Source organism: Stegodyphus dumicola, chromosome 5, assembly GCF_044657685.1.
Source record: "Stegodyphus dumicola isolate Sdum_Otavi_A_Nest chromosome 5, ASM4465768v1".
Lineage (NCBI taxonomy): Eukaryota > Metazoa > Arthropoda > Arachnida > Araneae > Eresidae > Stegodyphus > Stegodyphus dumicola.
The window spans coordinates 194,551,530-194,569,800 of NC_140772.1; the positions used below are offsets into that span (position 1 = coordinate 194,551,530).

Consider the following 18,271-nt stretch of genomic DNA (forward strand, 5'->3'; position numbering starts at 1 on the left):
CTTTAGAGTAAGAACATTACTTTGAATTCTTGAACTACACTAAAATTTAGAAAACACTAAAAAATAAAATAAACACCATTTCTTTAATTTGATAATACTAGGTAAAGATATTCCAATTTTTTTCTTAATTTTTTTTCTTTCCAAAAATTATAGCTTTAAGATGACAGAGCTCTTATGACGATGCAACGTGAAATATTTTTACTAGTCCACCTGATTTTTTTCTTCTTTTTCAGTAATGCATTAATCTGCGTCTTTATAAAAATAGGCTTTAGACATTTTTCCAAATTCTCCGATTCGTGTCCCCCCCCCCAAATTTCGCTATTTGAGATTTTAATTTCTGATACCAATTTCTGTCTAGATGTCGTCCACCTTCTTTGTCGCTGAACAAACATTCTAAAATTTTTCTTTTCTCTATTTTTCAATACATTTAATACAATTTAATACAATTTTCTAAGGATATTATTTTGTTCTTCAAATTATCAATGCATTCTTGTTTATCCTTAAACATTCAGGATGATCTACATTTTCATTTGTGAGTTTTATTTCAAAATCATTAAAATTTGATTTATTATTGTCATCATCAATTTCGATTTATTATTGTCATCATAATTTAGTTTCGGCACAGCATTTCATTTCAACAGTTTCTTTTTGTGGCTATCCAAAGAAGAGATTTTTCATATCATCCTCATAAACACTGCACAGAAAATGTTCGCTGCAGATTTTTCCGCTCTTCACATTAATAGAATCTTCTCTTTGACATTTGTGTATCCATTCTTTCGTCAAAAGCAAACTCTCATTTGGATTCTTTGGTCCCATGAAATAAAATATCTCATCCTTTCATACTTCTGTAAGTGCTACGGCACGTTACTGCAGCGCAAAAAGCCATATTACGTAAACGCTACTTTACAAAATAGAATTTAAAATAAAAACTGACTAAAATTACATATATATAAATTATTTTAAATATATACATTATTAGAAAACATATATATATATATATTATTAAAATTAATTTGGGATATGTAACCTCTAGAAAATCGTCTCGCAGCTCAATGAAACTACTGTTTTAAACGCGGGAAATCAGGACAGGTGGCATCACAGTGACGTCAGATTATTGCCTGTTACGTCCCCCCATTAGGCTCGCGTCGGCGAGGAGTCGAACAAAGAAATGAGCTAGCCCTTCTATTTATCCCTGATCTCAGCATCCTTACACTGCCCCTGAGGGGGCGGTACCAACCCGGTTGAGAACCAGTGCTTTAAATCTTTCACCGCACAAATAACATAAATGTCTAAGAAAGCTTTCAGTTAAAAAGAAAACGTCCTTCTAAGGGAGATGGGTATTTACCGAAATAAATGACATTATGCTGCTTCTAAAGAAAGCATTAAAGAAACAGAAATTAATTTTAAATAATAGCCCTTATGAGCTAATGCTCCTTTGGGCTAAAAATCTGAAAGCTTTCAGATTTTACATTACGCCCAAAAGAGCGTTTTTTTTAACATTTTCAGTGTTACCTTTATTTATTAAATATCATGTTCTTCGCGCTTAAACCATAAAATTCAGCTGAACAGCAATATAGCAAAATAATTTTAAAATGAGCATATCTTTAGAATTTCCGATACACAGTCTCGCGCGCTGGAGATAAAAATGTAATAATATGATAAAAAAATTTTCATTTAATAGTGATTTTTTTTTTTTTTTTTTTTTTTTTTTTTTTTACGTACAGTGTTGCTACTGCTCGCTTTGAAATCGTTGAGTTAATTAACTTAATAAAAAATTCATTAAAGTGTTACAAAATATGAAATCGATAATGAAACAAATTCCATATGTGAGCTTCCAGATGCCCATATTCGAATGGAGGATTATGTTATTCAAAATTTGATGTCTCTAGGTAGCGCAGTTTTTTCACAGTACATACATTCCTGCAGATTCTTTATTATTTAATTTATTTAAATATGAAGAAATATGGCGATCATATTTGGTGGCAACACTTTGAAAAGTGATACTGACATCTATAGTAAATCGACGCAAAATGCCAAAACGAAATTAATAGCGCTTTTGAGCCTAACGCTTCTTTCGGTTAATAATACTTTTATTAATTTAAATATGTATATAACTTGCTTATACGGGATAAAGGTAAGTTTGAAGATTATATACGTATATTATTTACGACCTGTACAAAAAATTACAGTTATTAAAATTGCTGACGATCAAATATATCCTAAGACAGGCGTCTCCAAAGTGATCTATACAGTTTCCCGCAGCACCATCATCGAAATAGATCTACAGAGTCGTGCTAGGGTTTTCAGCGCCCAGGGCCAACTGAAGATTTCTCTCCCCCCTACTGCTTGCCAAGGATGGAAAACATTTAATTCTAAAATGTCGTAACATCAGTTTGGCACACCTTGGATTCTGCGCCCGGGGACAGATGCCCCCTCTTGCCCCCCTCCAGCTACGCCCCTGTAGATCTATCATATTTTGATAGAAGGCCCCAGGATATAACATTGAATGTAAACTGATTATGCTATATATATTATATATGTCTAATAAAAAAAGAAAAAAAGAAAAAACTCATTATTTGTACTTTATGTTTGCTTTTAAAATGTAAATAATCAAAACAAAACAGCTGTAGCAATATTATTAAATTAAACTTTTCAAATTAAAATAGTTTACTCAAGGTATATTTTATACTGATATTTTTAGACCATAATGATTTTATATAAGTGAATAAAAAATTAATATTTTTATTCAATTTAAAAAAAATTCGGTATTTCAAATTCAGAAAATTTATTTTCCTCATTTTCGACAAATGTTGAATTAACGCAGAATTTACAAAATCAGGTTGAGATATATGTAATACGTTTTCTAACTATAACAAGCACTGTAAAAAAAAAAAAAAAAAAAAAAAAAAAAAAAAAGTAGTGTAAAAATAAAAATTGGCGGGTCACCCCCCCCCGTTATCATTATATAATTTACGGAGAATGGTTCGATGAAAAGTTTAAAAATTCTTTAACAGGTCTATTGTTAAAGATGTTTGAAGATATTAACACCTGCGTTGAGGTATAAATCCTGTCTGCGTTTATTCTCAATAAAACTATGGATTTCAGCAAGTTTCACGACCTTTAAAAACTGAAAGTTTGGCGCGATTTCTGTTTGCACAAAAAGATCTGGTTGCATAGGCGTTCTTTTGTGTAACGTAGTGCATACAAATTAGTTTCCCTCAGAAAATTCTCCATAAAAGCATCTCTTCCCTTAGGCAGATAGTCTCAGTGTATTTTGCTATAATCAATCAAAATAAAAATATATCTAACATTCTTACAAAACTTTTGGGCTCACGGTCTCTTAGGAAAAATTTGGACATAATAGCTGGATGGTACAGCTGAACTCAGGGGCGTAGCTACAGTTTCCAGCGCCCGGGGACAACTTAAGAATTTGGGCCGCTTTCTGTATGCGAAGAATGGAAAACCTTTCATTAAAAAATTTCGTAGCATCAATTTGGCGCCTCTTGGATGCTGCGCCCGGGGACGGATGTGTGCCCTTGCCCCACCCTAGCTACGCCGCTGGCTGAAATCTGGTACTTCCTTTCAGGTTCATATGCTAGCGATAGCGCTGGCTGCAAGTGGTTTTCCATTTATAACATAAATACAAGCCAAGCCAATTTCCCTTAGAGTACTTCAGCATAAACCTTTCCTATCCAACCCAGCGTCTAGTCAATGTTCGTTTTTTCCTTCAAAAGTATTCCTTAAAAGTATATTCACCCTTTCAATGTATATCAATAACTTGCGATCTCGTCTTTCAAGGAGAAAACTGCTCTTTATAAAATTCTGTTCTCGCATCACCATCCAGTTTGCAAATACTGTTGCTGTTGACCAAGTACTATGTTACTCCTGAGTAAGTTACCTGTAAGGTAGATCACTTGGACAGAGGGCCGGCGCCAGAGCAGCAGGGCAGACTTTTTGACATTTTGAGTAGCACTGAGAAACAAAATTTATGAATGGCAGAACTTTTAGAATTAAAGAAAGGCTTTCGTCTCCAGAATTTAGGGTCACTAAAATTTTTAGAATTTAGAGAGAGTCGAGGGAGAAAAATAGAAGAATTGAGGGCCAGCATAGATTCCGATTGGCGAAATACTTAACGCCGGCCCTATTTGGACAATATACAGTAACAATTATCTAACTCTCCTTCTTTTCTCCCTCCCTTTTTTTTTTTTTTTTTTTTTTTTTTTTAGATAAGTATGCGTTGTCCACGTGCATCTTTTATTTCTTTCTTTTTCTTATATATTAGATTTTTAATCTAATATACCACTTTAGTTTTCTGTTATCGCAAAAGAATTCCGCATGGCGACTACCCCCGCTGATTTTAGTGGCATCGCCAATCTCGTGGCGAAGGAAAAAAAGAAAATATTGAAGGTCAGGATGTGTTCCAAAACGAGTCGATGGTGGAGCATATAAATTGCCGGTGACAGAGCGAGTTCCTGCTTCTTTCTACCTGGAGCGTGAGGTTCTTAGTTCATCTAATTATTAAAATGTCAGCTAAAGCTAATCCAAAAGTCGAAATCAAGTATACGAAGGTAAGAAAATTATCAATATTATCATCAAAGTAATATATTTTGTAGGCTGATTCTAGAAATGAAGTAACGTGAAAATTTAAATGTCCGTTTAGTACTATTTTGACGAGTTACTATTGGAAGTTTAGTACTATTTGTTAGTACTATTTGAGCGAGGTATTTAAACATAGGTATGTTATTCTCATGTATAGTTTCTATGTGCAAACGTATGAACTATATGTAGGAAAATATTTATTATATATATTAAAATCCTTAATATTTAAAGACAGAAGGTATGTAAGTAAAAATATTTAATAATTACAAAGTTGCGCGTCTAGCGAATATAACTGAGTTTCCACTTTAAGGGGCGGTTATTTTTTTTTTTTAGCGGAATATCAACTCATTTCAGTTCAGTTCAGTTGATGATGTGAATGCGGTTACCTTGCCTTTGCCGATAGTTAACAAGTGTTATCCGCCCATTATTAACAAAAATATATTTCTGATAAAATCAATATTTTTCATATTAATTAATTCAAATGTGCATTAATCATATCAAATGTACAATTTAAATGCATAGATTTTAAAATAAAAATAAGTAAATGCAAAGTTTGTTTGAATTTCATGTATTTAATTATATATTAACTAATTGAAGTTAAATAATAACTTATAGAACTTACTGCTTTTTAAAATCCCCAGAGATTTGAAAGGGAATAAATTATTATTTGATATTAATTATTTTTCTTGAAGTAAGAAATCTGAATTGTATTTTGAACATAAATGCATTAATATTTGTACAAGAAAGAAAAACTTCTGTGCTGGTTCTTAACTCTAAATTAGTGAGTCCATTTTAACTCAAAAAGGGCTATTTACTATTTTGTATTTCATTTTTAAAATTGAAAGTATTGTTTATTTGTTATTTTTAAGGGTAATTATCATAATAAGATGAAAATTTAAGCAAAACTTACCAATTATCTAATATTAAAGCATTTATAATTTTTTTAAAAAAATCTATCTTAAGCATTTAAAATGTTTTAATAACATTGTAATATATTTTCCAAAATGAGAGAGAATGGAACCAAGAATGATAATGCAATTTATAATTCACAAGAAGAGAAGTTCATGCTTACATACTACTTTACCAACTCACTGAAAAACAAACTGAGCAGTCTTTTAAGTTATTAAAACTTGAGTAACAGATTGTAATTAAGTAATTGTATGTAATTATGTAAGTTAATTATGTAACAGAGAGCTGAAAAGTACTGGAAATTCATATTGATATTATTAAATCAATGTTAGTACCTTCTCTCTGGCAAGATTTTATAAAACCGTCAGTGCTAGATTAGCCGTTAAACAAAATAGAAAAGGAAATTAGTGCCCATTAAAGAAAAGGGCACTACAAAAATTTCCTGTTGCTGATTTTGCCATGAAAGTATGATGCCAGTAAACCAAAGCCAGCAGAGAAATAATGCAAACAGGATTAAATTTATGTGGCAGCATCAAAATCTTTAAGTGCTTACGTTTCTAAAAGCTTTAATTTGGCATTGAAAACTGTATAATATCAATGCAAAGCATGTGGAAGTTGTGTGTAAAAATATACAAAGAGTACATTTTGTAACTGAAGAAGGTAGTCTCACATTTCATAATACCATATGATTAATATGAAAAACATTATATTCTACTTTAAGCTTTATTGTTATCCAGTCATTTGGTTTTCTTTCATCTCCCATCAAAAGATGCAAGCATAAAAGCTATTTTCAATTTGAGTTTCCTTTTTTATGAAGTACTTACACAAACATATTTTTTACATAATTTCCAGGGAACGAGGGACAAGTATCCTGTTCTCACCCTGTGGATACCTATGTTATGAATATAATGTTTGCCAACTTTGTGAAAGCAAAATATTTTTTGTAAATCGGGGGTAGGGTGAGGGAGTGTAAAATGGAACTCAAAGAGAAAAAAAGATGTATGATTATTTTGAAATCATAAAAAAGGGTACACCATAAAAATACTATGAAAAATGAAAGATTACATGAATGAAATTAGTTTTGACATAATTACACTACCTTTTTGCTCTTTGCTGAAGAGTAATTTGGGAGCTGTATTTTGCTACATCTGTCATCTTGTCTCAATTTTAGAATAATATAGATTCAAAAATTGCAAAGCATAGGGTAAAGACATTTTAAATAATGACAGGGAAATGAAAACATTTTCCTTTTAATATTAATTTTCTGGAAAACTTAATACATTACTGTAAGAAATGTTTAAAAAAAATCACAAATTGGTGAATTAAATTTATATATACAAATTGATTTTAAGTCAAACTGGAAAAGAAACATGCCAGTGTAAAATTTAAAATTGGGTAAAATAGCAACTTTATTTTGGTGTAGATTTTGAATAACAATATATCAGTTTTGAAAGTAATCAGACAAAAGTTCCTCTTCTTCAGGAGGGAAGGGGGAGGGGAATTCTACCAGAATTAGCAGAATTAAAAAAAAAAAAAAAATTTATACATACTGAATGAAAATTAAGTCCTTTCACAATGAAATATCATTGTGTTTCTTATAGTTATCAATAAAGAGATTAATTCACACTCTCAGAAAACAAAATTATTATTATTAAAACAGAAGTTTTTTGAGTTCTGAATTGTTAACAAGATAAATTTTCATAAAATGAAAGTAACTACTACATATACAAGTTTTTAACATAGTATTAGTTACTTATAAAAATAATTCAAAGGAAATTAATCAAAATTCTTCATAAAAAATAAAGAAACTATACAGTCGGATAGAGAATATTCTCACTTACTGGGTTTATTTGCAGAATTACAAACTAATAGATGATAATCCTTATTTCACAGTTCAAAAATCAGAATGACTAGAAAGAAAAAAATAGAAAAGAAGGCAGTATGAAGAAAACTGCTAAGGAAAACCTTAATAAAGGAAAAGAAATTTTAGTACAATTATGCCTTTGACTGTCATTGCTTGGCAGTATTATTTATTTACATTGGACATAATTGAAAGACATATGGAAACTGAAATAGAATTATCTTGAAGTTATTCGTGTAAATTTACTAACTGAAGAATTTTTTTTTCCTAATTGAAAAATTTATTTCTGCTTTTCTATCTAGATTTTTGTCAACAATGAATGGCATACTTCAGCAAGTGGTAAAAAATTTCCTGTGATCAATCCTGCCACTGCAGAAAAAATCTGTGAGGTAGAAGAAGGTGACAAGGTAAGCACATAAAAGACTGGTCTTATTTCAGGTCAAATCTCTTGATTTATAAATTTTTCTTATCTGTAACACACAATATCTTACTATCTGCACTCTTCCTCCCCGAAAAGTCTTCAACTCATTTGTGATTTTTTTTGTATGACTAAAATTGCATACCCTTAAACTTAATTAATATTGTTTTATTTATAATAAATATAAAAACGTGTGTTTTTAAGAAGGGGAAAAAAATATATAAGAAGAGACAAAAGTCTGCATGCTCAACATTTACATTTTTGCACCCAGTGAATAAATACTATTTTGCAAAGAAAAAAATTAATGTACTAAATAAAAGTATGAGAATCCACACATCAAACATGTGTGGCATATTAAAACTTGCCTATTCTATCACATATCAAAAACTGTGCATATGTATATTCAAATCCTCAGTTGGAATTTGTTTGAAATGTTTCCTTCCTGTATGATTTTAAAAGTTGAGATAATCACGCTATAGTGATTAATACATTCATTTATCTTAAAAGGTTTTACAGTTTATGATATGCAAAAGTTGAAACATGAATTAAACCTAAATAAAACAAGAAAAACCTTGGTTATAAGACAACTGAAAAATAGGACATTCATTTGACAATACATGTACATCCTAAGTTACAATTTTCATAAATTACTAAATTTGCATCAGGTCATTCATAATTTTAAACATGTTAATTTTGATCCTTTTAATGTAGTCCATATTTAAACTTTCCTGATAGCATGAATATAAGTTCAAAAGGGAACAATATCTCATGATAATTGCTAACATGAGAACTGACATAATGCAAGACAAATTTGGATTACTTGTTTTGAAGGTCTGCTGTTCTTTCTTCTTTAATTGTGAATAAGAAAACGAAATCCCTGAATCATATGCCAGTGTGCGAAGACGGCTTTTAAGGAACTTTTAATCAAGTGATAGAAAACTAAATATGTAATATCATTTGTTTACAGGAAAAATTAATAAGAAACAATTGAACAATCAAGTTCTATAAAGGCAAAAAACCAATAAGAGTTAAAATTTGTAACATTAATTAAAATGAAAAGAATTTACTGTATATGAAAAGATTTTAGCTGTCTGTCTGAAGAAGTATTTTAAATAATTTTTCAGAAGGAGGACAGGAAGTTATTTTCCAACCAGTAGTGGAATGCAGTGCATGATTTATGAACTCTTTTTTTTTTTTTTTTTTCAAACCATTTCAAAATTCACTTCAAAGTTTCAGTACTATCTCATATGACCAGCGTAACCATACTGGGAAGGAGTACAATAAAGTTCTATATTGGCAAGAAAGCTTTACATATATAATTTAAACTTGAAGTTGAATCCCTAGGGTTCATGTCTAGATTAGTGTCTCGATGGACCAAATCACAAATTTTGTTAGCAAAGAAAGACATGAAAATTTCCTATTTAGAACATGTATCATTTTATAGCTGTTCAAAAGAAAAAAAATGAAATGCAATTAACTCAAAATGAAAGTGTCATTTAGATCAAAAGTTTACTTTCTTGTAATGAAATGAAATATTTTTAATTGCTTGCTTAATAATGTCAGATCCTGAAACTGTCATTTGCAACTGCTTTTGAATAGTTGAGTTCCTGATTAAAAGTTCACCTAAACAAAAAGTTCACAGAACATAAAAGAATAAAAGGCAGCTAAATCTTGGTTAACAGAATGAAAAGATCTGGCATGAAAAAAAGACAGATTGAAGAAGATTTACAGTATGCAATAGTTGTATAGTAAGATTCATTCCATGCAATTTATGTATACAAATTTATTGGAATATTGGCATAAAGTATGACCTTCTATGGAAAAGAGATTAAAGAGTAAGATCTGTCTCGAATTGATAACAAAGAACTTTAGCTAGCTTGTCTTTGTTATTGTAAAAGAGAATAACTATATCATAAACACAGTAATTTCATTCAGGTAATCACGCACTTGGCGACACCAGTGGGGGGGGGGTGGCCCGTCTTCTTGAATTCTGAAGCTGCAACATTTTCATTGGGAACACGAGGGCTGCCAGGACTCTTTCCTTTACATACACATCCTGTATATACAGTCAAAAGTCGTTAATCTAGACTTCGGCGATTCCGGATTATCGATTTTCCGGATTATAGATCATCAGTTTAAATCTGGTAAGATGGCATGCAGAAATTGCAAAATTAAAAATATGAAACCGTAATTTATGAAATAAAGAACAATTATGATCTAAAGGGTATCAAAATTTACAAAAAGAAAAAGCTTAATATTTATTTGTTTACTTTATTAAACATTTCTTTCAATGTAAGTTGCTTCATTTCATGTGATAATACTTTCTCTTTAATTCTATTAAACAGACATAATTTCTTGTTTAGTTACAAAGTTCCGCTGTTTAAGTCCTATAATTGCTGTGTTGAGAATACCGACTAGTTTGTCAATCGAAATGTTTTCGTTTTCTATAACCTCTGGGTCACTTTCTTCACTATCGGAAGCAAATTATAATGACGAGGAACTTGATTTAAATCATATCAAACACGGAGTACATCGACATGAAATACTACACTTAGTAAGGAATTATAAGCCAAATAAAATAAAAACATCTGCCCTGAAGATAAGGATAGTGCTGACAGATCAACTTCCAATCCGCCACGTGAAATTGATAAACAGATTTCGGATTTCAAAACATACTTTCGCTTTGTAGATACAAATTATATATTAGTAAATATATATCGGAAATTCTATTTGACATAGTCAAAAGTTCAAGCTTAATTTTATAAAATTGCTCTAACAGTCTGCAAAAAATAATAAGCTGGATCCAAATCGAAGATTAAGGAACAATGCAATGTGCAACATTAACTGAATTAGATAATTTTAGCTTAACTTATACCTCTGTTACACATTAAACGCACATGTGCACAAACATATTCGCAGCCGTAAAGGTCTTATGCACACTCTTAAACGCCTGTGCGCATGCGTGAACGCGACGCATGCGCAGAAAGTTTGTAGCTTTGAGGTCCGGATTATGGGTGTCGGAATTAACGACTTTTGACTGTACAAACTTTCGATACCATCTGCGAATGTTCCGCTCATTTGGAAGATCACTTTGGTACCTGAGTTGGAAATATCTTTGCACTGTAATCACGGAATTGCACTTTGCAAACTCGAGAACACAAAATGATTTCTGCTGCGGAGTAGACATTTTAAACATGTGATAGTTGCTATGTGAAACAGAAGACAATTGACATCTTGCGGCTATTAATATAAACTAGACTATGTATTCATTTCGCCAATAGCCGAGCTGAGGCGCAGTGACTGATAGTTTGGAGAAAAAAACACTTTACATATACACTTATATATAATACGTATATTCTTTCTCTTACGTATTGCGATTTTTACTTACACTTGCAGTTGCTTATTGCTTATTTTCAATATATTTGAATCTACCTGCCGTGTTCATCTATAGTATACAAGTCCTAATTTGAACCTTTTACGTTTTGATTGTTCACAGCCGACTCTTTTCTTTTTTGGTAATTTATTACCCCAAAATATTAATGTATTCATTCTGTTTCTTGTAACATACCAGATAAAGTGAAAAAGTTGATCTTACAGTCAGTTTTGAATTTAAAATGTTGAGTATAATTGCCGATTAAATGTTTTTTAATTCAATAAATTCCTTAACAATTAGCCTTTGCTTAAGTAAATTTCCCTTTTCCCCTGAAAGGAAAAAAGTAGGATTATTGACTTTTTAATTATAATTTATCCTCTAAATTTGTGTAAATTAAGTTTATAATTAATTATGCTCTCATATTTACACTGAAGTGACAAAAGTCATAGGATAACAATATGCAAATATACAGATGGCAGTAGTATGGCGTAGAAAATGTATAAATGTGAAGTGCTTTGGCAGGGCTTTCATTTGTGTTTAAGTTATTCATGTGAAGAGGCTTTGACGTGATTATGGCCGCACGGCGAGAATTAGACTTTGAACGCGGAATGGTAGTTGGAGCTAGATGCATGGGTCATTTCATTTCGGATATCGTTAGGGAATTCAACATTCCGAGATCCACAGTGTCAAGAGTGTGCCGAGAGTATCTAATTTCAGGCATAACATCCCACCATGGACAGCGCAGTGGCCGACCACCTGCACTTAACGACCGAGACCAGCGACGTCTGCGTAGAGTTGTCAATGTTAACAGACAAGCAACACTGCGTCAAATAACCACAGAAATCAATGTGGGACGTACGAGGGACGTTTCCGATAGGACAGTGCGGCGAAATTTGTCTTCCTTGGGCTATGCCAGCAGAAGACCGACTCAAGTGCCTTTACTGACAGCACGACATCGCCTGCAGCGACTCTCGTGGTCTCGTGAGCATATCGGTTGGTTCCTAAACGAATGGAAAACCATGGCTTGGTCAGATGAGTCACGATTTCAGTTAGTAAGAGCTGATGGTAGGGTTCGAGTGTGATGCAGACCCCACGAAGCCATGGACCCAAGTTGTCAACAAGGCACTGTTCAAGCTAGTGGTGGTTCCATAATGGTCTGGGCTGTTTTTACATGGCATGGACTTGGTCCTCTGGTGCAACTGAACCGATCATTGACTGGAAATGGATACCTTCAGCTACTTGGAGATCACTTACAGCCATTCATGGACTTCACGTACTCAAACAACGATGGGATTTTTATGGATGACAATGTGCCATGTCACCGGGCCACTATTGTTTGCGATTGGTTAGAAGAACATTCTGGACAATTCCAGCGAATGATCTGGCCACCTAGATCGCCCAACATGAATCCCATCGAACATTTATGGGACATCATCGAAAGGTCAGTTCATGCCCAAAACCCTGCACCATCAACACTCTCACAATTATGGACGTCTATAGTGGCAGCATGGCTCAATATTCCTGCAGGGGACTTCCGACTTGTTGAGTCCATGCCACGTTGAGTTGCTTCCTTTTGCCCAGACGTCGAGTCTGGCAAAAGGAGGACAAGTTATGAATTGGAGAGAAAATAACTGAGCAAGAAATCGTTATGCATTATAAATAAGCAACATATTGTAAATAAATAACATTTATTGCTTTCAACTTGAATAACGCTGAATAAAAACTGCTGTTTAACTAGAAAGCAGTTTCTGAATCAGATTTATTTTCATTTAAATAGCTTTTCTTACTAATATTTTGATCTTTTGTAATCCATTCAAAATTTAAAAAAAGCACTTTTTAAAAAATGTTATTAACTTAATTTACTTGTTAACTGATAATGCAGTCTGAGAATGATATGCTTTTGACTTATACAGAAAAATTGTATTTCATATATTTTCTTAACTAGGTTGACGTTCAAAAAGCTGTCCAAGCAGCTAAAAATGCATTTCAGATTGGTTCTCCATGGCGTACAATGGATGCCTCTGAAAGAGGCCGTCTCTTAAACAGATTTGCTGATCTTCTGGAACGAGACATGGAATACTTAGCAGTAAGTTTCTTTGAATTTTGAAAACTTGAAATGGTTGACTGCATAACCATTCAAAGCCAAATTACTTCCAAATTGTGTATGATATTTTCTCGTATAATGTTTAAAAATATGTTAAATATTTTTCACCATTTTTTTTTAAATATAAAAATAGATTTAATATCATTTAAATCTTTTTTATTCTTATCAATATAATGATATTGCAAGATATATATAGTATGAATATAAAGATTTTCTCTTATCAATAAAAATATATTACATCAAAGATGAAAAGGTACTATGAGAATAAGATACTAAAAAACGAAGTAAAGTTGTATGTATAATATTTAATTTGTTTTAATTTATTAGATATCTTTCTATTCTAGAATCTCCAAACTTTAGAAAATGGGAAACCTTTCAAAGATTCGTATGGAGATTTAATATTTGCTATCAGAACATTTAGATATTATGCTGGTTGTGCAGATAAAATTCATGGAAAAACTATACCTGCTGGTAAGTTTTATCAAATTAGGAACTGTTTAATTTCATAATAAAGTTTACTACCATGAAAATTATTTCCACTAGGATTCCATTATTATATTCCACTAGAAGCTGAAGTTTTGTCGCTTAAAGAATAAGTACAAATGTGGAGTTCTGCTAAATTACAGATGGTATTTATACACTTTCTGAATGATTTTGATGTTGCAAAAGAATAAAATATTCTTATTTTACAAATATTAACAGAGTTTTAGGATATTTTGAATACATGAAAAATCTTGTAGTAATTTTATTTGGGATTATGAAAAATTTTTAGCCTTTTTTCCTGTGATGCTAGATTTCAGATAGTGTTTATACACTTTTTGAATGATTTTGATGTTGTTGTAAAACGTTAAAATATTCTTATTTTTTAACATCTTGTCATATAACCATTTATAATCATTGAACTACATGCTGATTTCTTTTACAGAGTACATTTTTAAATTTTATTGTGGGAATTTGTCCTACTCCTCTTGTGCTGCTTTCGATAGTCTGCCAATTATCTTTGGATAGAAAGTATTCTCTTTAACAGTCTGTAAACAGTACAGGCCATCAGTGGCATAGCTTTTTCTGGAATCACTTTATGTCAGACATACAAATGTTTGGAAAGGATACATGTGACTTTTTCATTTTTTCTAGAAATATGGTTCAAGATTTTGACATGTAACTCAGAGCATTGTCCTGATGGAGTTCAACTTCTTTTACATAATGCAGATAAAAGAAATGGGATTTCTTTTTTAAAAGTTCAACATTGCTTTGATAATCTGCAAAGTTGGTATATACATTCCCTTTGACTATTCTTAATTTTAATTCTGCTGTATGTGGAAAGCCAATTGTGATCATACTCCATTTATTAAAACTTTTCTTTAGAGTCTTAAAAATCAAGTCTATTTCTTCAGCTTTATGATATTAAATTGACCACTTTGTATTACAGTCATTCAAACCTATAATGCATCAGCAACCCTTTTTGGCTGAGGTCAAAATCAACTAAAATGTGTGTATTAAGAAGACATTTTGAGTCAGTGGTATTTCCATTGGTATTTCCATTTTAGATGTCTTTTTTTGGTGAAAAATAAGAAAAGTTTGACAAAATAATTACAATACCTCTTAAAATTTAAGCATGAAAATTAAAATTGTAATTCTAACTACTATTATAAAGACAAACATAACTGAATAAACTTTATTTTTCTCAGCGATATCAATCGCTCCGTGAAGTTTGGCTTTTAGTTAGTCATCTTAAGATGAATACAAGCATCTGAATTTTTAGTAGTAAAGCTGCTGCTGTTCTTACTTAAAATAAATTTCATGTGTGGAAATATTTGCTTGTATTTATAAGTTGAACTGAACATGGAAAAAACAGAAAAACCAGTTTTTTGGAATTATGGATTGTGGATTGGCATTGTTAAATTTATCGAATTCTTTAAATTATGTTACAGTTTTTATTTTTAAGAAATAAAAATGCATGTTCGTTGCAGAAAACAAAAATGTCATTGTTATTACAGTCAAAAGTCGTTAATCCGGACTTGTCGGGACATCGGCGATTCCGGATTATCGATTTTTCTGGATTACAGATCATCAGTTTAAATCTCCTAAGATGGCATGCAAAAATTCTAAAATTAAAAATATGAAACCGTAATTTATGAAATAAAGAACAATTATGATCTAAAAAGTATCAAAATTTACAAAAAAAAAAAAAAAAAAAGCTTAATATTTATTTGTTTACTTTATTAAACATTTCTTTCAATGTAAGTTGTTTAAGTTGCTTTGTTTTATGTGCTAATACTTTCTCTTTAATTCTATATAAACAAACGTAATTTCTTGTTCAGTTACAAAGTTCCGCTGTTCAAGTCCCGTAATTGCTGTGCCGAGAATACCGACTAACTTGTCAATCAAAATTTTTTCGTTTTCACTAACCTCTCTGTCACCTTCTTCATGTCTTTATCCATTTTTTGCAGCAATTCCACTTTTTGTTTGATGGACATCGAAACATACTTTCGTTTTGTAGATCCTTTGGAAGCTCCAGCATCGGAAATTCTATTTGACATAATCGAGAGTTCAAGTTTACTTTTACAAAATTGCTCTTACAGTCTGCAAAAAATAATAAGCCGGGTCCATTTCAAAGATTAAGGAAAAACGCAATCATCATCATTAACTGAAGTAGATAATTTTAGCTTATACTGTCCGTTATACATAAAATGTGCATGCGAAAACATATTCTGCGCTTCCGCACACGCATATGCGCATTCGTAAAGTTCTTATACGCACGCGTAAACACATGTGCGCATATGTAAACGCGGCGCATGCGCAGAAAGTTTTTAGCTTTGAGGTCCGGATTATGGGTGTCCGAATTAACGACTTTTGACTGTATTATAATTTTTTAGTGTGTTCTTCAAGTGCTTATTTCATATTAATGTTTTATAATTTATTTTTACATATTATACTTTATTTTCAGAACTCAAATGGGTACTTTTAAGTTATAAAATGTGTCACTCGGTGACCCATGGGTCATAGATTGCCATGGTTTGCTATAATGTATCTATAATTATAATAATTGCCATGGTTTGCTATAATGTATCAATAATTATAATAATTGCCATGGTTTGCTATAATGTATCAATAATTATAATAATTGCCATGGTTTGCTATAATGTATCTATAATTATAATAATTGCCATGGTTTGCTATAATGTATCTATAATTATAATAATTGCCATGGTTTGCTATAATGTATCTATAATTATAATAATTGCCATGGTTTGCTATAATGTATCTATAATTATAATTATTGCCATGGTTTGCTGTAATGTATCTATAATTATAATAAATTTCCATTTTTAATATAAAGTATGATTATGGTAAAAAATTATACATGTAATCTTTTGCTTTGCTTAATGTCTCAAAAGATAACAAACATGGTAATTTTTTAAAAAAATTAAATCATTATTAGTCCAAAGGGATTTGAATCCCGAAGGACTATTAGTTTCGTTTTGGCATTTTGCGTCGGACTCATAAATGTCGGTTCACTTTTCAAACTGTTGCCACAAAATGTTAGAGTCCTGCATTATATTTGAAGAAATTAAATAATGAAAAATCTGCATAAATGTATGTATATTTCTCGTATTGTGATAAAACAACGGTACATAGAGTCATAGAATTTTGAATAACGTAATCCTCCAACGAATATGAGCATGTGGAAGACCAAATTTGAAATTTGAAATTTGTTTTATGATCGATTTCCTATTTTTTAAAACTTTGACGAATTTTTGATTAACAAACTCAAGGATTTCAAAGCGAGCAATGGCAACGTTGTGCAGAAAAAACATTTTTATCTCCAGCGCGTGAGTCTCTGTATCGGAAATTCTAAAGATATGCTCGTTTTAAAACTATTTTGCAATATTGCTGTTGCACTGGATCTTATGGTTTAAGTGCGAGGAACATGATATTTAATAAAGAAAGGTAACACACAAAATGTTAAAAAACGCCCCTTTGGACGTAATTTAAAATCTGAAACATTTCAGATTTTTTTTTTTTTTAAAATTTTATTCGCAACAGCGATAGATATTTTGAAAGTTTATAGTATTATGTTGCTCATTGAGTGGATGGATTCTCTTTTAATTTTTTATTCTCTAGTTTAATATTTGAAATGGACTTTGAAGTTTAGAATTTTGAGCTAACATTTGGCATTCTGTTTCCTAGAAAACATTGATTGTCAATGTTTTCCTCCATTATCAATGATATTGTTTATTTAGCTTTTTTGTGGATTGTGAAATGGATTCAGAACTGATTTTTTTCGTGATGTCTATACTTACATACATAATGTATGTATCTCGTATAACTCAAAAATGAGTAGCCGTAGAATGTTGAGATTTTATATATGGAACTGCTATAACATACAGTTGTACACTTCCCTTTTCTGTTGCAATCAGCTGCACCAAACATCTCTCTTTATATATATTTTCCCACCCTGCTATTTGGCCCAGTGAGCTTAGTATTTTTATTCTTATATATTGATAAATTGTGCTTTTTTTTTTTTTTTTTTTTTTTTTTTTTTTTTTTTGCTTTGATAGTGGTTGAATTATGTTGTTGTTATGTTCCAGTTCAGGTTTTTATGCCTTTAGTTATTGTGCATGCAGTTGTTATAGATTTATCAACAATTAAAAAGTGGTGTTAGGGCCTAACAAGGCTACCATTTTGTTTAAATTTGAAACTTTTAGTAGACTGTTAGTTTATTAGCGACTTTCAGTTAGTTGGTGCACCAACTTCAGTATAGTTTTGCCCAGTGGGATCAAGAGTTAACATTCAGTTTTGTTCACCGAAAATTTAGTCTGCTTGCACATTGGTCGAACTGCTTGTTTTGTCATAGAAACTTTAATTGTAAAAATTGTTTCTTAACTGTATTTGTTGTTTTAGTTTTTTCTGTACTTTACAATTTTTAATGAAGATATTTTGAGTTTTTATATATTTTTGCCTTGCCATGAATTGAGAAATAAATTGATTGCATGAGAAATATGC

At 31.3% G+C, this 18,271-nt stretch overlaps 1 protein-coding gene across 2 annotated transcripts in view; it reads left to right on the top strand.

The window, feature by feature from the left end:
* The first annotated feature begins 4,410 nt into the window (after positions 1–4,410).
* Positions 4,411–18,271, top strand: part of LOC118190454 (aldehyde dehydrogenase 1A1-like) — a 48,346-nt gene continuing 34,485 nt past the window's right edge. The window contains exons 1-4 of one of the 2 annotated variants that reach the window (XM_035361160.2): positions 4,411–4,568; positions 7,672–7,776; positions 13,106–13,246; positions 13,609–13,735. In XM_035361160.2, coding sequence (XP_035217051.1) covers positions 4,524–4,568; positions 7,672–7,776; positions 13,106–13,246; positions 13,609–13,735 — 418 coding nt within the window. In that variant the 5' untranslated portion in view covers positions 4,411–4,523. The remainder of the gene's footprint in view (positions 4,569–7,671; positions 7,777–13,105; positions 13,247–13,608; positions 13,736–18,271) is intronic. The other variant, XM_035361161.2, reaches the window with a different exon arrangement.